A 23,546-nucleotide genomic window follows, 5' to 3' on the forward strand; every position below is an offset into this window, starting at 1 on the left:
CACCTCCGCCCCCCTCCTCCTCTGCATGCCTCGGGTTTATAGCCTCAACAAAAGACGCACAACTACCCCGACTCCTGTAGTTGGAGCACGCACAATCGGACCAAATGTTTGTATGAAAGCTTTCCGGTTGGAGACAAACACGGAGGTGTACTTTACAGTATTTATGAGATAAAACCATGTCGGGCATTAAAACAAGGAAGTGACAACGAGGAAGAGTTCAGCACCCTGGAGAGCGCCTCTCCTCCTCATAAACATGTCCTACCTCCTCCATCTGCTTTAAAGGGAAAACACCTTATAAACATACAGACAGAAAAGTTGGTTTAATGTAGCACATCTGGAAGAAACATCAGGTATTACCCCACCCCGCCCCAACACCACAAGATTCGGTTAGAGATGAAGAAAGAAGAAACAGCATGACCAAATCTTTCATTTAAGTGTTTTCTTTATTGAGTCATCAGTCACGATGCCTATCCTATGAGCTTTTCCAGAGGCATACAGTGACAGGCAGAAACACTCACATAAGAGCCACAGGGCTCAGGATGACTCACCAACTGGACTGCTGCGCGGACGGAGACCACAATCTCCCACCACCCCCTCAAAAAAAACCCCGTAAGGTCTGCTTCAACGGAAACTGAACAGGTGGGACTGTCAAACACAACATAATTAGACAGCAATTTTTAATAGTTTAACAGAGCACTGATGAACGGACAACACACACTCCTCCTCTCAAACAGTATAGAAAAATAACATCTGTTAGGTTGATTGCTCTGCTCTCTTGTATCTATCAAACTGGGGCTTCACTGAAGCAACTGTGCTGTGCAAGGTAAACAAGGTCACTTGAAAACTCATACGGTGGCCAACTAGTATTTAAAAACGTAAAAGCTCACATAAAACTAGGTAAAAATTAAAACTAAGACACAGACAGAGGGGGTTTCGCTATCTTCTGAAAAGGCATTCATTGCACATCTCTGGAAGCTATTATCCCGTAGTAAACAATTCATCTTTTAGACTAAATAAAGGCAGCTTAGATTCTCTTGATCACGCTAAAATAAAAACACAAACATACAGTGGTCTGTTTACCGTTTTTGATTGGTGGATTTCGTGTTGAAACGCACCTTAAGAAATGAGATCTGAACCAATGACCAACCTGTGAGGCGAACAGCGCACACACAGCGTCAATACTGCATATTAACTGATAAACAGGAGGTATAACACTGTGTCTAACCAAGTCTGCTATTTGAAAGTCTTGAATTTAAAATAAATACAAATACGTGATACAACTTTCACGTCTGTATGGTGATATGAAGGTACCTCTGTTCTGTCCTCGAAAGCTCACTAATTGAGAGGAGACATTTGGAAGCCAGGCTAGCGGTTTCCCACTGTTTCTAGTCTTTATGCTAAGCTACTTTAGCCAGCTGTTGGCTGTAGCTTTATATTTACCGTACAAACGTGAGAATAGTATCAACATTTAACTCTTGACAAGAATAAACATATTTCACAAAACTATTCCTTTAAAGGTTTAGCCACATTTTCTTGGCCTTGCCAAGGTTGCTTTAGTTCAAATAATTCTGGAGCCAAAAAGCACACCACCTTTGAAACTGAAACTTATTCACTAAAGGTTGTTGCTATATCAACGGTCTTCATCGTCACAGGTTTACTCAGTGGTCATACAGCTGTAGCTCGATGTTTTGAGCTGTGATTGCTGTCTATGTCAGAAGAATTTTGAATGCAACCTCACTATCTGCAGCCTTGCTGCTGCTGCTGTCTAGGCACTTCCTTTGACCAGAAAGACAACTCAGAGTGGCTTTTTTTTTTTTGCAACAGTGGACATTTTTTTTTGCAAAGACAACCTAACACTTTACAGCCAGTTCAGGGAACTAAAAGTAAAAAAAAATTAAATTTAAATCACATGTTCAAAAATGATATGACACAGTAAACACAACTAAAAACAAAATAAGACCTACCTCTATAAAACCTAAGAACTCTCACCTCTTTCTTAATGTTTCCCTAATACGGGTTATAAGTATTTAGGGACGTGTATGTGCAGGGGAGTGACAGTGCAGGTATCCACAGTAAAATGAAGTAATGAGACCTTTTGACTTTTTGAACTTCTCCCACTGTAACCAAGTGACCTCTGTGTAACATTATAGTCTTACAGTAAAGTGCACTTTATCTATCTGCTCTGTATGCTTACATAATAATGCTTCAAAATAAGCACAATAATATGATTCAGAAGTTCCACTCTCCCTTGAAATGAAGATAGAACACAGCAAGGAGCCTGTTGTTGAGTTTTGACAACTGCTTCCTGATTCTTTCAAAGCAGAGGAAAAACTAAAAGCTGTGCGTTCAAACCGGGTTCAAACGTGCACAGAGGGTTCTTTTCAAACTGCGACCCAAACAGACCTGGACTGAAATGTGTGCCAGCAAAATATCAATATAAAAGTCTTTGCGCTTGCAAACATCTATGTGCAAATTTCCAGCAGTCGTATCGTCCTCTTTTAACTCTGAATTTCCATTTCACCAAGAATATCTCGACTCCTCAGTGCAGGAAGATGTCTCGTTGCTTATGTGCCCTTGAGGTCTGAGCAGATCTCTGAGACAATATCTGGTTCACACAGGTTCTCTTGGAGATCTCCAGTGCAGGTCCATCTCTCTCTCAGTCTTCCTGCTTATGTGTTTAAGTCTACAGCATCTCCTCTCTTGGGGCTACCTGATCCGCCCATCACTTTTGACTGGGCCCAGTTCAGACTTGGGATCTGGGGACAGAGAGCTCCAGGAGGTCTTGGAACACAGTCTCACAGCAGGGCAAGAGGAAGTCTGTGTGGTGCACAGGTCACCTGTAACCCAGAAAGTCCCTATGCTGCTGTCCACCCACGCCTCGAGGGGCTGACCCACCAGCTGGGCTTTACGTTGAGCCTCCAGCATGGCAGACTCCTGGGGAGGCAGCTTCAGCACGGAGTTCAGCTGCTGGAAGCTCTGCTCCAGGTACAAGTTGCCTGGAGGACCTGCATGGAGCCAGCTGTCCTCTTCTGGAATGGACATTCAGATATTCAAACAAAAAGACAAGAAAAAGAAAGGGGAGATGAAAAAACTTACCAGAAGAGTTACCACATATTATTATTATTACTACTACAAGGGAGCTCCATTGTAGTCTAAAACACATTAATGAGCCACACTGCTGCAATGGTGATATGTTCCTTCATTTAGAGATAGACTAAGACATTGTTGGTTTTGGTCTTTCAATTGTTCAATTTCAATTGCTGACAGTAAGACAAATATACAATATCCCTGGCTTTATCCTTTAAACTGACATAATGAAAACCAAATGCTCCATGAATTCATGTCTCACCTTTGCGTAGTGGCTCCTTATCTTTGAAGGTTAAGGGGATGACCAGGAAGTGAGCCTCCGCCACCCGCTCCCACTGTTTTAACACCCGTACAGTCCAGGTACCGGGCCGCAGGGGACGCTGCAGTGGGGGTTTGTACTGGGTGTACTCTGCATCCACATCCACGGTAATGTCATAAGATGCTGCCACCACCAGAGCTGGGTCAATCCATACAATAGTGGCAGTGAGGTTGGGACCACGTGCCCACTTCTGGACCGCCAGTGGTTCATTCAAAGGGCCGATCACCCCACCAAAGTTGCGAAAGATTCTTTCTTTAGGATCCCAGTCAGTGCCAATCTGCCAGGAAGAAAGACAAAATGATTCAGTCTTTAAAGTCCTGAAACAATAACGGTTTACACAGTACAGAAAAACAAAGTCTCCAGTGTCTCTGACTTTCATATTTGATTTGAGGACAAGGTGAGAGAATATGTTAGCGTTAGCACCAATATTAACATATTTTTTTAAACTAATTAAACTTCAAGGTCCAGTTTTGACCAGATCAAACCATGATCAAACCACTGCAATTTTTTCATATCAGGAAGAAAATCTTCCAAGACAGCAGTTTTCTTAAGGTACCAGGATATTAAAAGTTGATACAGGACTGAAACTTCAATGTTGAGAATAATGTCATCCTTTTGAGACAAGCAGACAAGATGAGAAGGTGACTTACTTCCAGATTCTTTAGCCTTTCAAACTCCTTGAGGTTTTTCTCAAGGACCAGCGTGGCTTGGGGCACTGCCCACACCTCCAGTGTCTCCCTGACCTTTGAACCCACAGCCTGGACTTCCTGACGCACCAGGTAACCTTGGAAACGGTCGTCATAAAAGTACAAGTGTACCGAGAGGGGGAAGCCTACTGGTTCAAACCTGCAGTTGGAAGTGGAAAAAACAAATCATACATAAGAAATGAAAATGTTTTCAATTCAGCACAGAAATATGCATTTTATAACGTTTAGAGATTAAAAAATAAATAAAAAGTCTACACACCTGCAGGCCTCCATGTTGCTCTGAATAGTCACCAGATTCTTGAGGCCCAGACGAAAGAAAGAAGTATAAGCAGTGAGAGCCACGTCACTGAGTGAGCCCACTCCATCCAACTGCTCAAACAAGCTCTCCCAGTACGCCTTGATGGCAATGGTGCCCGGAGCATACTGGCCGTACAGGTGAGTATCCAGGATGTCTATGGCCTCCTGGTTCACTGTTGACTCAAACTTGCGGGCAAAGAATGTCGGACGGGTCAGTTGCTGTGGATTCGAAAAAAGCAAAAATAACAGAAATAAACATTTGAACACTAAACCAAACTAGTAAAAAAAAACACGAGAGACTGGCAAAGTACAAGCTATGTCTTTGCAGATAGCCCCCATCTGGCTCACTCACCTGGATCCGAATGAGGTCTTGTGGTTTGAAATCATTGGGAGAACAGCCACACCAGTCCACAATGTGCTTGTACTGGCATTTACAGCCCAGCTTACGATTCCAGTTGGTGACACGCAGGTTGTTATCCACCAGAGTGTCGCACATGTGACTGTTCCCGAGCACAGTGTGGAAGAAGGACTGGGAAGAAGGAGTAAATGTATCAATTCTGCTGTGCTGTGCAATACAACAAAAGGCTGTGTTGTGTGAGAGTTAAGTTACTGTAAACCGTCAAAGACATGTATAAACAGTTTCTAACAACTGACTCTAAATTGCAAAAGGTCACGCCTCTATAGCACCAAACAACAGAGAACAAACCCCTGCACCTCCGCTGAGACATTAAACCACACAGTCAGATAAACTCAAGTGAACCCTACTCTCGTCTGGCACCTCTGCTGCACACTGCGCCTGAAAGCTTAAAGTATTACATTATCTCTGCTGCTAGGCTCTTCTGACTTGGCAGGGGAGGACGAGCATGAGACAGACTTGTATATCAAACTGTATGTCTCAACTACATAAGATAAACAGACCACCTAATGCTTACTTACCTCAGCAGGGAGCAGAGCGTAGGAATAGAACTGCTTCAGCCCTGACACCAGGTCATCCTGGGAGTTGATGACGTACTCCACGAAGCGGCGGGTGAGCGCAAACCAATCAGAGCCGCCCGAGACCTCCAGCCCTTCTGGGATACTGCGTTCCCCGAGACGCCACATGTGGTTGTCACACTCATGGAAGAGACGGTCAAGGCCCTGCTTCTTAATAAACCTTCAACACAGAGCACAATTTAAATTGATGCGTGGAAGAGACGCAGTGGAGCTGTTTGCAGAATTCATCAAAGTAAATGATCAAACAAACCATTTCTGTCTGAGCTGCCACACTTTGTTAAATAATGGTAGAAGAATCAGTTTATCATGTTGCTGGTGTCTCTTGTATGTGATATCAACAGCATGCAGTTTTAAATGTTTTATCAATTGGTCTCATTTGCGGCTGCCGACTCGCTGGATATCTCTGCAGGATCCATAGAGTGAGTTTATGTCCATGCATCATTTACCACTACCACTGAGTTACTGCACATTTCTGTCAAACAATGTAAACTAACCCTTTAAATTATAAGGAAAAAAACACTTGAAAAGTTTGGATTAAACATTAAGAAATGTCAGATTTAATTAAGCAAAAAACACCAACAGAGTGTGTGTTTTAGCTGGTTGTGCCTCTTACAGCTAGCATACTCACCGGGCATTTTCTCTCCCGTGTGACTTGAGGAAGTTCTTATCTCTTTGTTGTGACAGGAACGCCACCAGTTCATCATTGGTTCTGCGGGAAGTTGTTGAGGTGAGAATTGAAAGGAAAAGAAAGATTTCCAGAGGATTCTTTAGAAATAAAATGCTGCCTTATCTGTGTGCATCCAACCAATCCAACCTTATTACCCCGTTGGGGTGGTTCAGAAAGAAAGAAAAGAGATCAGCTACTTTGACAGTGGCTCAAAACAGCCTCAGATATCCAGCAAAAACTGATCAGCAAGTGAGTAGACTATTTACTGCCAGCTCTGTGATTCAGTGACCAAAATAATCAATTTAATGCTGCTACCAGACTACTCTATTCATCTGGCAAATGCTATGCTACTACATGATTTTGTCTCTGTAGGTCAACAAGGAAATCTAATCTCCATGCAGTATTGAAAGATTAACCCACCAATAAGAAAGGCAACAACACAAACTGGAATTGTTTCAAGACTGACTAACTCTGATATACAACACCAGTGTTTGTACTGGACATGCTGTTTTTAACACTTGAACAGAGTTGGAGTAAAATGCAGCGAGTACAGAGGGAATTCTGCTGTAGACAACAGAAGTTACACAATCAAAATGTTTCTCTGCTGACCAACCTGGTGGGAAAATCTGTAGCGCTGAGATTGATGAAAAAATCCCACTTCCAGTCCAGCATGGAGAGCAGGTCCTGCATGCTGTGTAGGTAGGCCTTCAGTAGGCTGGCACCACCCCAGATGGTGACCATCCGCCAGGGCGTGGCTCGTATGTTTGGGTACTGCTGGGCTATCTGCAGGACCTCCCGATGCAAGTAGCCGGACCGCTGGAGAATTTCAAAGCAAAAGGACAGACAGTTATTTGAGTGAAAACTGTGTTTCTGCGTCACAAACGTAATCTAGTTGCCACAGATCAGCAGCTGCCACCGTGCCAAGACAACCGCACAAAGCTGGCTCATGTTGAGACAATTTGATCTGAGCAGAACAGCCACATGGTGCTTTGGATTGTGGGTCACCATGATAATAAAAAGAAAAAAATTTAAATTAGCTTTTATACCTTTTAGCAAATTTCCTTCTCACAAGTGGCAATAGGTGACAGAAATAAGATGAACCCAGCTTAAAAAAAGTAAAGCAGGGATTAAACTTGAAGAGAGAATAAAAGGATGAAAGGTAAGAAGCCAAAGAGCCAAGCAGCTGTCAAGCTTTATGCAGAGACATTAAAGGTGGTATATATAGCTATGAGTGAGCATGTGCGACCATTTGTCTGAAGACTGCAGGAAGCCATAATCTGTAGGTTCGAGACAATTTTCTTTTTTAATTCCCATTGTGGCTAAATTAGATTAATTACCAACTAATTAACAACCAAACAAATAAACACAACAAATAAAAAGGTTCTGAAGCGACAAATGGGCAGTTTCAGAGAAACAGACATTTGGAAATTAATTGTTCAGGGACATGAAGTCCAATTGTGTTTGTTGAAGCACAAACAATGTGCTACTGACTCTTTCCTGGATTAAATAAAGACATTTAGTAGAAGAAACTTGATGATGTATGTTGAGGCGAAGGGCTTCAGACATTGCAAGTATCTGTGAACATCCTGGTTGTGTTCATAAAGGCAAGAGAACAGCAAGAGAAAAAAGGCAACAGAATGAGTCAAACTCTCCATCCTGACGTCAGGGGGGGAAAAAAAGAGGTTTGGATGGTGGAGTGCAGAGGAGCTGGTAGACTGATTCCAGTACAACCTGACCTGTTTTACAGCCTCATCTCTCAAACAGGCTTTTGCCTCAGAGATAAATGAGGTGAGGTTAGCCACGTGTCTAAGATGGTGTCTGTGGTGTGGCTGTCCCACAGACTTCTTATTCATCACTGCCTCCAGTGAGCCTCTCCACCGTCCCTTGGCAGCAGAACAGAGCAACTCCACAGGACGCAACAACCTTTCCGGCTACACAGGTGCACTGACGACAGGCACCTGTTTCTCTGCCTCGGGATCATCATCCCTCAGCCATACGTTTGTCTTTGGCCTTCCAGCTGCACATAAGAGCAGACTTTTCCTGCACTAAATCCAGCCCCTAAGAATAACCACACTTTACTCTATCCAGGCTAATCCCCTTTAACACACTGTGAGACCCGTGGGATATATTTAACCTTCATAATGCAAGAAGACCTAACTGGTAAAAGCATTTGTGAGCTCAGTGTAGCCAGCACCAAGCAGGGTGCCCAATACACTTAAATAAACAATAAGCTAGTAACACCAGCAGAACCTTTTCCAGATGAATGATTTGTCTCTCATTTGGATAATGCTGGTCTGTGTGCAAGAAGGGATAGGACTGTATATATACTGGAGACTGTAGGGTGATCTCTTTTTAGGATTTACCTTGTCCACATGGATGTAGTAGTAGTGGTCACGGTGATATATGGCTTTGATGAGGCGCTTGAGCTGCCGTACAGCGCGGCCATGGACCATCAGAACGAAAGCCACTCTGACAGGGTTCTCCACTTTGGACAAGCTGTTGTCCAGCTCGCCAACGGCCTGGACTTGATTTGATACACCTGGCCGGAGACGACAGAGACATAAAGGACTGACTTAGCAGGGTTTGGAGAGCTTCAAAGAATACAATCTTGCAGGCTGGGTGTTGAGAAAGATACTGTTGAATGGATAAAATTAGATTTTAGAAGGTTACATGAGAGGTTCATGTGTGAAGTGTATAGGATTAAAAAGGGGAGGTTGATGTTTTGTCCTTGTTTCTTATTTTTCATTTTCATTTCCTCCAACAAAGCTGCCCACACACATGAACGCTGCCAACAGTGTTCACTGGAACGCAGAAAACCAGAGCCGTGGGTGGAGTGTTTTGTACCACTGTACTACAATTATTTATGCATGCAAAGTGGTGAGCAATATACACATATACTTGTGTTCATCCCAGTGGGTCAAATGTTTTTGTTTTTAGTATTTAGCTAGATCAAATGACTTAAAAATATTCTCAACAATATAAGATCTGAGACAGATCCTGGTTAAAAACACATTTTTCCATTAATTTAGAACAGAAAACCACAAAAAATTGAGTTTTATATGCAAACACCCAGTGAAAACACTAACAGAGACACTTATGTTTAAATGTTCTGGGCTAACTTAAGATAAAAAAAAAAAACCCATCACAAACTTCTCTTCTCTTCTCAATTCTATCAGTGAGTAAAAATCATCATCACACTTCCTGTGCACATGTTAAAGGGTCCTCACCGAGCTGTGGGCAGAACTGAGGGAGTGCATCCGGCATGAGCTGCCCAGCCTGATGCTGACACACGATGTTGGCGATTTCCTGTCGGCACTGCTGTGACCCAGCGCGATGAAGGGCAGACAACGCATCCTTGCCTATGATATCACATTTAGGCACAAAGTCACTGCTGGGGACTTGGTGTCCCCCGTCCACGCTGCCCGGCTCCCCCAGTATGGCGGCGGAAGGTAACTTGGCCGCCCCGTCAGTGCCCCCTCGTTTCTCGCTGAAGTTACGGCTGCTGGAAAGGTCCTGGTGGGACTTCAGCCTGATGCTGGGCTTTTCTCCTTTGCGACTGGTTCCTCTCCTCAGCGCACTGGCTGCTGTCCCCCCTGTCCTCTCCAATCTGCCGCTCCATCTGCCCCTGTTCTTCCCCGACAAATACTTTTGTTTTTCCCAAAGTGCGGTGTCTTTCTTGGGGTCCTGGCTGTTGTGGTCAGGCAACTTAGACCGTCGTATTTTTCTCTGAGGAGAGAGGAGTAAAAAAGAAAGCGGGACAAAGAAAGAGGAAGAATTTAAATCTAGATTTGCTGCCAGTCATCCCATAAGAACATATTGGACACAACTGAGAGGAGGCATTGATTCACAATCCAAAAATGACATAAGGTAAACGAAGACCGCCACCAAGACAACAGCTGAAAGAGGCCCAGGGGAAGGATGTGTTTACTTGGTTTTGGTTTTTTTCACTTCTCTGATCTGGGTTATTTTTAGCTGAGCCTTTTTGTGGAGCTAATCTGAAAAAGCACAGTTCTGGGTACATACACATAATGAATCCAGTGATTCACTGTAGAGACCTCAACAAACCGTCTGTACCCTCTGGCAGAAAAATGTATACAAGTGTGTGTCACATGTTGTCACACACACACACACACACACACACACACACACACACACACACACACACACACACACACACACACACACACACACACACACACACACACACACACACAAGAGAGAGAGAACCTCAGAAATAAGGGAGATTACATATGGGGTGCCCTAATTTTTAATGTTATTTAATAGATATGAATGGTAAGGATATATGTGAGCACACAAAGACAGATATATTATGCATAAATGATTTGTTTCAGATTAGCACAGGTTTCGTCCAGCTTCGTGACAATATTTTTCCATATTTTGATTAATAACTCATCAAAGAATTACACAATGACTTCAGGATTTGCATATGACATTTGCATCTCTAAATCATCTTCTGAGAATTTATAGACTCTTGTTCAAGTCTCTCATAATAAGCTGGCATGGCAAACATTTGGCTGTAACATCCCTAAAGGAGACAGAACGTCCAGAAATAATTTGCACATTCAGTGGGACTCAGCAATATAAGGGAAGGGATGTGTTGAGCTGTGTGCTCCTCCAACAGAAAATTGCAGTTATTATAAATAGCTTGAAAAGAGCTGGAAAATGTATCTTTTTCACATTTTGAACTTGGTGTAATCCTAAATATTGTTCCCTCGTCTAAAATGTGTGTACAAAGTTTTGTTTAGTGTCAGTGTTTTTGTAGACAAAGGTACTGAGGTACTGTGATGAAAGTGAGGACCAAGTGTCGGATACACAACAACCATCACTCCATTTTTCCTACATTTTCACAATGTATAATACAATTTTAATGCGAGAGTAAAGAAAATCAGTCTTACTGGAGCACAAATCACACCTACAAAACGTGGAGGACAGGCTTTGAAAAAGGCAGGACTTAAGCCATTTTTTAAATCTTTTAGCCAGGCAGCATCACAGCTTTGGCACAGTTGATTACTGGATCACACAGAAAGGCCTTCAAAATGTGCAGTGAGTGAGTGGGCTAAGCGCTTTCTGCCTCCATCAGATGATATGGCAGAACGAGGGCCCGCTCGATTCACGCCACTGGCACGCCAAAAGCCCGGAGAGGGAGGCAACAGAGGAGAGACTGGGGCTGTGTGGTAGGACAAAGAGCCAGATAATACACTGCCAATAAACCAGCTGCCAACCAACACAGCACAGTCAGCTACTGATTGCCAACTGCACTCTCAAACCCATTACAGTAAGAGGCATTGTGGAGCCCACTTTTATACCAGTCATTGCAGTGCAAGCCTCTTTCAGTGAGTTTACATGCATTTGAGTTACCTGGTTATTGTCACCTGGTTCACACAGCTAGATTCCTGCTGAAGAAAACTAATTTCTTCACCATGTAGTGTATAACTGGGTTTTCTAATAGAAGCGTCAATGTGACAGCAGTGCAGCAGCGTTGCTGTATCTAAAATAGTGAAATCCAAAGTCAAACTAAACCTTTAGCTGCAATCATTAAGTCAGAGAATAAAAAGGGTTTTCTGATTTCTGTCTTAATCTAATTTCTCAGAACAAACTCATATTTATGTATATGTAAACAGTTTTTCTTGGAAAGGTCTGTTTAATAGCAAAGCTAGACAACAGCATTGGGGATGTAACAACTCTGTGCCCTTTCTGTTCTGCTTTGGTCTCAGTTTTGGGTCAGAAGCGAATCGTAGAATTAAGGCAATTCTTATTTTGGGAATTAATTATGATAAAAATGGTTGTTCTTTAACAAGAAATCTTCTAAAATTTTTAGAACATTTCACAATTTGTGGTGGCAGTACATTTTCTCTCTATGGTGGCTCATAGCTGCAAAATTAATATAAACACCAGTGTGATATCTAACAGGGCAGCTAACATTGATAACAACATGACTTACTTTTCAGCTGAAAAGAGTGTTCTCACACAGAAGACAAGCATGCAGCAGGGGCTAACGTTTCAATTTTCCTTATCACTCGTTTTCGCAGCTTTTAATTAACACCATCAAGTCAAAAACGTATTGATTCAAAGGCAAGCCAGGCAGCGTCTTTACTTTCCAATTAAAGTTGAGTGAAACCATATCAGCGTCGCCATCTGCTGAAGCGGGAAGCAGCAGCAAGCACTCCACTCTGTAGGGGAGCACACAGAGGCAGAAGGTGACACAAGGCTGTCTTCTTTTTCTGTCCTCACAATCCTTTCCCTCCTCTGTGTTCACACATGCACTGCAAGCCACTGATTAGAGCAGAGCAAATTAACGGAGAGACCACGGAGCATGGAAGAATGCAGCCACTGCACCGTTCAGAGGTGAAGTGATGATTAATATGCATTCTTAAGCCTGAAATTTGATTCTGAATCTGTGACTCTGCAAACATGGATGACATTTGCATAGACGTCTGCCAACATAGTTGCATGTCAGGCTGACAAGTGCAGCGAGCAGCAGTGTCACATTTCTGAAGCTGAAGTTTTACAAGGAATGAATGAGACCTGTTTTCAACTTTTAATCATTAATTATTAGCTGAATTTGAAATAGGATTATTAATAAAATGACAGCAAATACTATGTGAAGATGTGTTGAGGTTTTAAGAGGTGGGCACGCCTTTACAGTCCTAGGTGAGCTAAAGTTAAACACAGACCTCTACAGACATTCCTCTGTATCTTTGCTGAAGCATGTTTAAGCCTGAATAAACCTGATGATGGAAGTTAGAAGGAACATTACTTCTGCAAAACGGCACGTCAACGCCACACTTCCCATTTTGTCACAATGTCACTTTTAAGTGTGCGCCAAGGAAATGGATTACTTCATCTAGACTGGCGTCACTCCTATTAAACGAATTGCAAAGGACCAGGCACTTACTGAAAATGAGCTTTGTGTTTACTGTTTCGCTTACAGTTAAGCGAATTGGTCCACATAATTGTCTTGGTGGACACAAGGCACTAACAACAGTATCATGATCCCTCTTTTCCCCTCTCTGATAAACATCTTTCCCCCACTGAAGCATTACATCTGCTGCCTGCCTCACCCCCCAGGCGCAGATCTGCCATCTATCAATGTTAGGAGCAATATTATACACCGGCGTCCATGCTTGTCATATCATGATAGAGAGGCAGCAAGGTTCCCAACTCAGGTTTCAGCTTGCATTCCTGTGACTCTATCAGTATGCACAGTCCTCCGCGGGTCACATCTGTTAACAACTCCCCTTACCTTATTTAGGGAGAACAGGAGCAGGGACTGCCTCAAGGTAGTGTGCTCCAGGTGTGCGAGGGAGACGAGGAGATAAGCTTCCCACGGTGCATATATTTTTTCAGTGGTATGAGGTGGAGGCAACTCTCTGCTTAACTTTAACCCCTATTTATCCCCGGGATATGCTTCTTGTCGGGGTGTTTTGGGATGATTGAGAGCTTAGTGAAGGTCACAGAGACAGAGCAGCCCCCACAGAGAAAGGCCTCTGGGGGATATAAATGAGCGAGAATATAAAACTAAAGTTGAACAGATAGACAGAATACATAATATCCCGGGTCAGCTCGTATTGATGAACTGTTACCAATCAATAAATTATAACGAAATGCTTTCACGTGTTTCCAAAAAAAAAAAAAAAAAAAAAAAAAAAGTTGCATCCCTTCCCAGACATCCTCTCACTCAGAGTCTGCTCATCGTCACATTGTGTTAACACCACACAGTGTAATGACAACCACCGGCGATAAGATCACCGCTGCTCCTTAAACAAGTTAACTACTATTTATATTTATATTTATATATCAGAGGACTGTGAGTACCAGTGACTGGAATATGAGCATGTAGCAAACACACTGACTGTGCTGTGCTGTACTCGTGTGCTGCTGTGGTCAGTGACAGACAGACAGACAGACAGACAGACAGACAGACAAGACGGGGCTGGTCCGGTAGAAATGTTTCTGAGCTGTTCTCGCTGTTCTCGCTGTTCTCGCTGTTCTCCAGCTGCTAACAGAGCTAACGTCAGCTAACGTTACTGTATCATAACACACCGCGAGCTAAGCCAAGCGCTAACGGCTAGCTTTACAATTAAACCCAAACCGAATCAGTCTCGAGACAGAAATAACCGGAGGGACTGTGGACTCACCTCCGCCTCGCCTTCCTCCAGACTTCTCAGACTCCATACCACAAGCCCTTGGACCAGGAGGATAGTTAAAGCGGCGGCAATCGCTAGTTTGTATCGTCGGAGCAGCTTCTGCACTCGCGCGCTGGCCACCATTTTTTCGACTCCAGATGACGGGGAGCGCGTGCAGGGCGCATTCTGAACTGCGCGCGCACGCGGTGTCGCTCGCCATCCTCAGGTTGCTGCAAAAAGTTTGTCTTCAAAGATACAGGCGAATAAATCAGGTCAGTTTTAATTCAAGGTTTTAACGTTGTGGTCATTTTTTGTTCAGTTTTGAGCAGATGGGGGTGGGTGGCAAACTATCAGACCCTCTCACAGGTCAGAAGTAAAGATAAAAGAGTTTTAACTTTTAGTAAAAGTTTTATTTTTAGGCTATTTACTGTTGTAGAACAAATGTGTAAATATAAGATGTCAGTAATGTGCAAATCCAACAATAACACATCACCGCTTTTGTTGGATTTGCACCTTACTGATATCTTATATTGCTTGGTAAGTAAGACAGACTAACTAATTTCAACATTTTGGGACCATTTTTGAAGAAAACATCCTCACTTTAATATGTTATCTCTTTGATTTAGAGTGTTTTGTAGATTCATAAATAAATCATATAAAAGAAAAAAAAAACATTTGAAGTTCCTCCTAAGTAAATCAAACAGTAGTGATGTAATGTTTCTGAACTATTTCATTCTCTGAGGACCAAAATAATTTAGCCTATGTTTGATGTTGCCTCCACATACAGAACTTTTTCTACAGAAGTTTTATGATAACATATTCTCATTGAGTCCCTCCAGTACACACAAGTTAAATGAAGCATGTTTTAATCATCCACATTATGTTAACTTATTGTTTTTTAAACATGTAATTCTGTATCCTTTATATACATATATGTTTCATGATAAGGGATCAGTGCATCCTCACATGAATTTGGCAGGTTCTTTACTGCTGCCTTATGCAGCTCTTTAAGATTTGATCTACTTTGAGTTAAGATTAAGATCATAGCCACTTCTGATAAAAATAAAACGAAAGAATCAGGAACATTTCTCATGTCACAGAATGCCCTTTAATTAATAGACATGCTGTGCGAAGCTTAATATTCAAACATGGTCAAATATAACGTTTTGAAGGCTATTTAAGCTGAATAAGAAGGCATATTTTACATAGTTCCCGTCTATGAATTCTAATGCTACATTTAGGCTCTTTGTCTGTATAGAAATCATCTCAGGACGGGACCCCCACAGTCTCCAGGGTAACGGGAGTCCAGCTCAGGCATCCAGTGTGCTGCTGGTCTGGGTGGATTAATTATAGACGGCGGAGGAAGCAGCACTTGTCTACTTTGTGAACATCATTGGGACCGTTTGTAATAAGGAATATCGGATGTATATTGACATTACGCATGGATATTAAATAACACATATTGCTGGGGGTTTTTTGGAGGGGAGCGTTTTTCCAAGTGAGAAATCCCCCCTGACCTGCACATAAGGTTTTTTTTTTTTTTTTTTTTGTGAATTAAACAATCCATGTCAATAAGCTTAAGTAATAAGTCTCCTGGCTTTAGTGGCCCGCTGCTCCCTGCCGGTGCCAACCCATAAACCAGAGCACCGTCCAGCGCAGAGCCAGAGCGACGTCACGCGGTTAGGAGAGGGCGTCAGTGCGCCTTCACGGGCTCATCTCACACACTGAGGCATGTTTACCGAGAGGAGAGTTTGATCCGACTTGCGGGGCGCATGTGGACTGACTGTCACCGTGTCCGGGACCATGAAGAAGAGCAACAGAGCCGGTCTCCGTTTCTTCCCCTCTGAGATGTAAGATGATAGCCTTTGTGTTGAGTTTGATGAGTTCAGGAGGATTTTTAAAGGGAACATTAACAGTTTACACAGAAGAAATGTCCACAACTGCAAGTCCAACCACCCCCTCCTCACAGCTGACATCGGATCAACTCACAGTGGTCGCTGCGTCCTGTAAGTGAAACCTTTAAACTGTCAGAAAATATTACAAATAAAGAAGATTGTACTAGATATCCTTTAGAATATGTCATTTTAATCATGTGATATCCAGCAGATCTTTATTTGTCCGCTTGCTGAGCAGTATTTGCACTTAATCTAGCCACATTGCAGCATTATTAAGGGTTGTACTAGATCATTTCTTTTTTCATCTTCCACATGTGGTGACAGGAGATAGCAGCTAATTTGATTGTCACAAATTGCACTCAAAGCTTTAAATCATAATTATACTTAATGACAATTAGTCTATCAGGTCTATTATTTTCAAGCTGTCAATGTTTTTGATAGACAGGCAGAGGGAAAAGAAGAGAGATTACACCTTTAAGTGTTCAAATGGTAGAGAAAGACTGTCAATCAAAAGTGTTCAAAGTGTATCAACTTATATTTCATTTACTAAACTTCACAAATTCACAGATTTAAACTGCTAAAAAACTGTTCTGATGTTGTTCTTTTACAAGTTGTTTTACATGATGAAGCCAGTAAAGACACAGCGTCTCTTGAACTGTGATTAACACACACTCCCGTCTCTCCTGCAGTTTCTTCTCTGGTGTTCTTTGTGGTTATCGTGGTGCTGCTGTCCATTATTTACCGCAAGGATCCTCAGTGCTGCAAACTGCGCTCCTATCAAGGGCCACATGCAGATATGGTAAGCTCTTGGAGAGAAAAAAACAAAAGGAAGAAAGTCTCTTTTGTGCTGAGTTTTCCTTTTTTAAAGTGACCTGTATGTTCACTGAGTGAGATCTCACTGAGAGAGAAAGAGGACCCAGGCACAAAGACACTGTGTGCACCCAGTGTAGCGCCATTAAAAAGTGTCACATTCAATTTGCATGGTTGTGGAAAAAAGGACCAAAATAAACTTGATATGATCATTGTCAGGCAATAGATTTGCCTCAGTTAAATTAGGTGCCCTCCAGAGATATCTGTGAGTGCCACAGTAACTCTAATGGAATTGGACGGAATTAGCACTTAACAAGCATATTGATGCTAGTTCAGCACCAGTGTAATTAAATCATTACAAAATCAGATTGTGTTTCACTGGCATAGCAGGTACAGCAGAACAACCCAGTCTTTTAGGTTTTTTTTTTTTTAAGGGAGCATGTGGCATTTTGTATCATTATTAATCACATTTTGAAATCCAGCACCACATATCTCTCTATCTACTAAAGATCGACTGTGTGTAAAAAGCTGTAGGCGATGGTGCAGGATGAGCTGAGATGGAAATGTAAACACTCCACAGAAGTAACTTTTCATTGGTTGCCCCATTCTCTGGGCTTCCTCTTCCTGACTTGTTTCTCACCTCTGTGAGTCCCAGGGGTGAAGTTTCAGTGTTATCTTCGGATTGCAGAGACAGAACTCCCCCTCAACGGACAGGAAGCTCTGTTCGGCTGCGCTTTTAATGGAGAAGCTCTGTTGTTGTGCCATTTAAGGAACTAACAGAGCGTTACACTGGCACAAACTGGCCATGCTGACCTCTAGTTACAGCTGTATCCATACACGCTGTGCCTGATAAGACAACGGCACTAACTTACTGTCAGGTCAGTGAGTGCCAGCACCCATACTGCTAGTTTCATTTGTTATAGGATGATTAATATATGTAAGAGTTGGCAGATTTTTCCTGAACATGTAACTGACATTTGATTGAAAAAGCCATTTTTTTCTTTTAATTATAAGGAGACAGAAGTGAAGTCATTCCTTGACGAAAACACACACAAACACTCTTTCATTGTGTTCCTGTGGGACATTTCATGTCTTCAACTTCATAGTCACATACCTTTCCCTGCTTCAGTTTGCACCATGAATGGTGGGCAGACCCCACTGTGGGTGTTGGGGACACAAGGGGGACAATGGATCTCCTTTAGGTTTGCGGCGGTGAAAAAGGCACACTGCCGCTGGGGTCCTCCCCCGACTTCAACACTGATTTTACACGGTTGTGCTTTTTCACACTGGCTGAATCAATGGCAGGAGACAAAAAGACAAGTCTCCTTTTTTTCTCTTTCCTGAGGACTTTTTTTTTGCCTCTTAAAAGTACAAACCAGTGAGGGAAAGTGACCTTTGACATCACCTTTTTGGTGTCGTTTCTCTCTCTCTCTGAAATGATGTGAGGGTTATGGCAAAGGTCGTTAGAGTGCGTCACTCTAAGTGTGAGTGATGTCACCGTTTAACTGGCCTGGGAAAATGATAAATCTGATATTTCTATACTACTCCGTGTTATTGCAGGCTGAGCTCCCACTTTTGTTGCCTCTTTGTCGGAGGAAACCTTCATCATCTTGTCCTTAACATCTCTTATCCTCACGCTGGATTTAAATATCAGTCAGGCAACAAATTGACTTTGTTGTAATGCCGGCCCAAATGACATACGAGGCCATAATGTGTATTGGAGTGTGCTCGTTAAGAGGTACCTGCTGCAGTTACAAGGGGAATAGAGAGACGCTGAAAAGACCACACGGTGTGGTTTGTTGCCTAGGGACCCTGATGACACAGTAGGACACCACATTGTTCTCCGCACAAAGGAGACTCATTTAGACCCGAGGCAATTACCTAGTTTTCCTGGCAGTCTTTTTTTCACAATTCCTGCACCTCATACAGTGAGACTCTGACAGGTCTTGTTTTAGAGGGGGTGGGACAGGGAGGAGGCACGGAAATCGGAGGGTGTTCGTCTTATTGATTAGATAATTTATGGTACTGCTAAACCAGCCAGTGTCTACAGTGATTAAACAAGGCATGAAAATTGGTAAATTGGGCTGAAATTAGTGGATTTCTGACTAATTGCAGACAGGCAACAAGGAACCATCATGTAGAACATCTAGTTAAGATATAAACTGATAAATGCTTGTAACGGTTTAATTAATAACCAAGACTCTGCTCTCTGAGACACACATGTGACTGCTTGTTTTACAGGATGCTCTTCCTCAGTACTACAGCAGCAGGCAGACACTGGTGGGGTCTCCTTGTCTCGAGCAGACTCAGATCATGGACGACACTCAGGTGAGAGAGTGACTGGCATCATCAGCCCCACAAAGCAGCGGCCTCCTCTCCTGTGTGGCAGCTAATAAAGACACATACTGTACAGTGGCTCTGAAGTGAATGTTTCAATGACTGCAGCTGTGTTATGGTTCAAAGTGGGTTTCAGTGATGGGGTATATTCGGACCATTATCCACAAGTCCTCCGCACATAAAAGCTTCTGTTTCCTGGCCCATATAACCGTCCCTCTGTGTGTGTGTGTGTCTCAGCAGGCGGGTCAGCTTTTCTACGTCGGCCTGCCCTCCAGCTACAGCCTGCCCACACTGGAGGCCCCCCTGCCGAGGCTCCCCTCCTACGAGAGTGTCCGAAAGAAGGACCGCCAGAGGCAGATCCACATGATGATCGCGGACCGCTTCGGCCTCAATGGGCCCATTGTGACTGAGGTAGGCTAAATTAGGGATTAGGACTGTGCCACAGCATTTGATACAGTCACAAATGCATTGACAATGAAGTGTTTCAGGTGCTGTTGTTAAGCCTGGGAATAAGGAAGATATTTTACTCCTGTTACAGTTTCAAAGAATGCTAAGGCTCATATAAACTCATCGTATTATGGAGGCTGCTTATCTGTAGTATCACAATGAATGGAGATATTATGAGGTAGGCTATATCTATTATGACCACACTGTCATACAATATTGTAACAAGAGCTTGTTCAAAGATTAGACTGCATTCAGAGTGCAGTAAACAGGATGCGCTATCAGCTCATCTAATGCTCACTGCTGAGTTGCGTTGGCAGCCGCGTTTCAAGGTTTTACCGTGTTGATCTTTCGCTGAGCTTTTGACTCCCACAACGCTTGAGCAAACAAGGTAATGAGAAAAAGGCAGATCAAACATAATTAAAGCCTGCATCCTGAGTGCAAACAGTGCCCGGGAATGCAGCTTTGTGCTCCTGTCTTCTACTGTTTTTTCCTTCTTTGACCTCCCATTTTTTTCTTAATTAAACAGTCGCTAGCATGACTGCCCATCTCTTACACACACACATTCACACACACTTCTTCCCATTCAACCCATCACTGGTCGCTTAAAAGTCACCCTCCCCCTTTAAAGGTCCAGTGTGTAACATTTAGGATCTATTGGCAGGAATGCAACTGTGTTTTCATTAGTGTATAATCAATGGAATATAGGAATCGTTATGTTTTTGTTACTTTAGAATGAGACGTTTATATCTACAGACACCATGGGTCACCTTCCATGGACAAACCAACTGAAAGTGGCTCTAGATAGGGGCGTTCAAGTTTTCCGTGCATTGCTCGGCCACCATAGTTTCTCCTTTGTGCTAAATTGCTAGAAGCCACTAAATCCTACACACTGGTCCTTTAAGACTGTGCTAGGAGTTCAAATGATGTCCTCTTAATTTACTCCTGTCTGTCCTGTGGCCTGAGGCAGGATAGTAGTAAAACTTTGCAGCCTGATGTGTGTGTGGGGTGTGTTTGTATCAGACAGGGGGCAGGGTTAGAGTTGCTCTTGTCTCCTGAGGGTCCCCAAGCAATTAAAAGATAAGAAGACTGAGTCAGGGAGTGTGAATCCACCAGATGTGATCAGAGAGATAATGCATTGGAGAAAAATATGTTACAGGCGTCCGGTGTGTAGACAGATTAATTGGTAATGTAAATACAAACATATTTCACATACTTTTAGGGAGAGATATCAGACCTCAGGATGTTTTCCAAGCAACACACTCATCCTGGGAAATAACATTTTCTGTCTGTCTTCTTCTGATGTTTTAATTCTCCTGAAGAATTTTTGTGTTAATTAGTGTTTACAGTTTTTTTATTATCACAAATCACAGTAATACGGTAGTCTCAAATGGCTTTACACACTTATATTAGACAGGTAGCAAGAGAGGAAAAGCTCGCAATATGTGAACTCGACTTCTAATTTCTTTCCTTGAACCTGCATTAACTGGTTTTTTATTTACCACTGCAGTGCAGCAAGCTGGAAACACAATATTTCCTTCTAAAGTTATCATGGTGGACATGTGTGCAAAAGGTTGCCTATTTACACATTTAGCAGACACACCAGTAAATCCAATATTCACTCTGTTTTAGCTCTGATTTTGGTCTCCGCCATCTCCTGACAGAAATATGTGGTTCTAAATGCTGCATTATATTCACCAGCTAGTTGATGTCTTTGACTGTGTGTTGTTTGGTGCTGAGTGTACAGTGAAAACAGCTACCTGTGATGGCTGTAAACAAGGTTAATGAGAGGGAACCACTGCAGGGTGTGAAAACCAAAACAAACCGAAACACGCTAAATCACTTTGTAGGGTAATTCTCTAATCTTTAACAATACAATAACCATTCTATCATTACAAAGATAACAATGTTCAGTTTTTTGGTAATTGTTGGAAATGTGTAAATTGAATTATATGTTTATTATTGAGGTGATATTAAAGGTGTTGTTATACTGAACTACATTACATTGAGAGGTAGCTCAAGTGTGTGATAGTGGACATTATATGTAACTCATTATGTAATAACTCAAATAATGTAATAAGTTTTCACTTCCTTATGTAACAATCATCCACATTTTGTAACAATCTGAAACTGTACACATGTTATATTTTTAACTATAAATTGAACTTCCCAAATATTAAATTAGACTCATATGCCCTGTGGTGCCCCCTGGTGTTATAATTGACTCTGCTTTTAGTCTAAATACCCACATAAAAGCAGTAACACAATCAGCTTGTTATCATCTTACAAATACAGCCAAACTCAGGCACTTTATGACAAATGTCCACCCGGAAAAACTCATTCAAGCTTTAGGGCTGACTACTGCAGTGGTCTTTTGACAGTGCTCCCCTAAAACACCATCAAAAAGCTTCAGCTTATTCAAAAGTGCTCACACATTTTATAATACCCACCACAATATGTAATAATTTATCATATTGGGTTCAGGTTATTTTACAAAATGCGGCAAATTGTTACAAAATGCAGATATTATTACATAATATAGTGAAAATGTATTAGATTTTGTTGAGTTACTACATAAGATGTAATAAAAAGACTTTATGGCTGTTGAACTGTACCTAATAAAGTGGCCACTGAGTGTATTTTCAACTCTGTTCTTAAAAGTCTGTCTTGTTTTTCCTTCAGCCTCCTCCAACATATGAAGAGAGCATCCGCCAGTCTTTGGAGCTGCCATACAACATCCTCTCATCCAGTCTGGACATCTCATCTCCTCAGAGCATCTACACCAACACAGGACCCGACACACCTCATCCAGTCAGCTCCGACCCCGACAGCCCTGTTCTACCTGTGTGATGCTGATCAAGTTCTCAAGCTGCCTGATGAATGCGAAATACAGTTTTATACAGATGGATGTTTACCAAAACAATGTGAGTGTTGAAGATTGATCACGAGTGGATACTTCACGGTTGGCACGAGCTGATTCAGATACCTCAAGACTGAGTTTATGTCGAGAGACAGCAAATAGTAGTGTGCACCCTTCAGGAGAGGCTGTACACATCTGAATGTTAAAACACTTTGTGACAGTTGACTCTACCGTGCTGAGAATCACTGGATATTAAGACTGACTGAGGTGGCTGGTACATCTACAGGACTACAAAATACCAAAAAGGGAACCACTATTTACTTTGTTGATTATATTCTGTCGGTGAACACTGGTCTTTATTGTTTGCTCTTTTATTCTGCTGTTCCTGAGCCACGAGGCATTGTTGTCTGGTTTATCAGAGACCTGTTTGATTATGGGTTGTTGTAAAGGATGTTTCTGTACCCTGCTGAGGCTGAATGTGGTTCAGCCTGTGGGAGTGAGAATTAAAATAAGGTGCTAATGAAAGTGCCTTCCATGAAGTTATAATAAGACACAACAAACGTGTGTTTTTTTTAACCACTTTGCTTCTGTTAAGGCATATCATGGAACTGATGGTGATTTCTTATTGATGAAACATTTATCCTTTATATTGATATTGGGTCTGTTATAGTGCTCTCCAGAAGACTTAAGAATGAAGTGGAGTGAACATAAAATGAACCTGGTTTTTTTGTTGTTTTTTTTTTTTTATCCCACAAGGTTCCTTCCTACAACCTACCATGCACACATGCCAAATGTTTGTCCTGCACATTGTCATGTACTGTATTTATTGAAGAAAAAATAGTGACTACACATTATTTCTCATGTAAAAACATAATAACAATAAACACTTTTATTGTTTTGTTGATGGACTATTGTAATTATGTAGCAGTTGCACATTATGAATATTTAACAGGAGTATAAAGAACAGTAGTTACAAACAACTT

The 23,546-nt window shown here is 42.2% G+C and overlaps 2 protein-coding genes across 3 annotated transcripts; one reads left to right on the forward strand and one right to left on the reverse strand.

The window, feature by feature from the left end:
• Window positions 1-424: 424 nt before the first annotated feature.
• xylt2 (xylosyltransferase II) lies at window positions 425-14,374 on the reverse strand. The gene is made up of 11 exons (XM_051387904.1): window positions 14,230-14,374; window positions 9,298-9,796; window positions 8,434-8,609; window positions 6,684-6,886; window positions 6,032-6,112; window positions 5,347-5,563; window positions 4,763-4,939; window positions 4,373-4,629; window positions 4,057-4,252; window positions 3,350-3,683; window positions 425-3,029 (listed from the first exon to the last, which is right to left on the reverse strand). Exons 1-11 carry the CDS (start codon window positions 14,359-14,361, stop codon window positions 2,707-2,709), a joined length of 2,595 nt encoding a protein of 864 aa, XP_051243864.1. The 5' UTR covers window positions 14,362-14,374; the 3' UTR covers window positions 425-2,706.
• Window positions 14,375-15,207: 833 nt separating this feature from the next.
• On the forward strand, window positions 15,208-23,465 carry si:ch73-364h19.1 (uncharacterized). Of its 2 annotated transcripts, none has more exons than XM_051387906.1 (5): window positions 15,208-16,223; window positions 16,802-16,911; window positions 19,164-19,250; window positions 19,497-19,670; window positions 22,386-23,465. In XM_051387906.1, the coding sequence occupies exons 1-5, from the start codon at window positions 16,073-16,075 to the stop codon at window positions 22,551-22,553; spliced, it is 690 nt and encodes a 229-aa protein (XP_051243866.1). In that variant the 5' UTR covers window positions 15,208-16,072; the 3' UTR covers window positions 22,554-23,465. The 2 variants fall into 2 exon arrangements, with proteins under 2 accessions (XP_051243866.1, XP_051243867.1); XM_051387907.1 differs by having other exon boundaries at window positions 19,500-19,670.
• The last annotated feature ends 81 nt before the right edge of the window (window positions 23,466-23,546 follow it).

Source organism: Dicentrarchus labrax, unplaced genomic scaffold (assembly GCF_905237075.1).
Source record: "Dicentrarchus labrax unplaced genomic scaffold, dlabrax2021, whole genome shotgun sequence".
Taxonomy (NCBI): Eukaryota; Metazoa; Chordata; class Actinopteri; family Moronidae; genus Dicentrarchus; species Dicentrarchus labrax.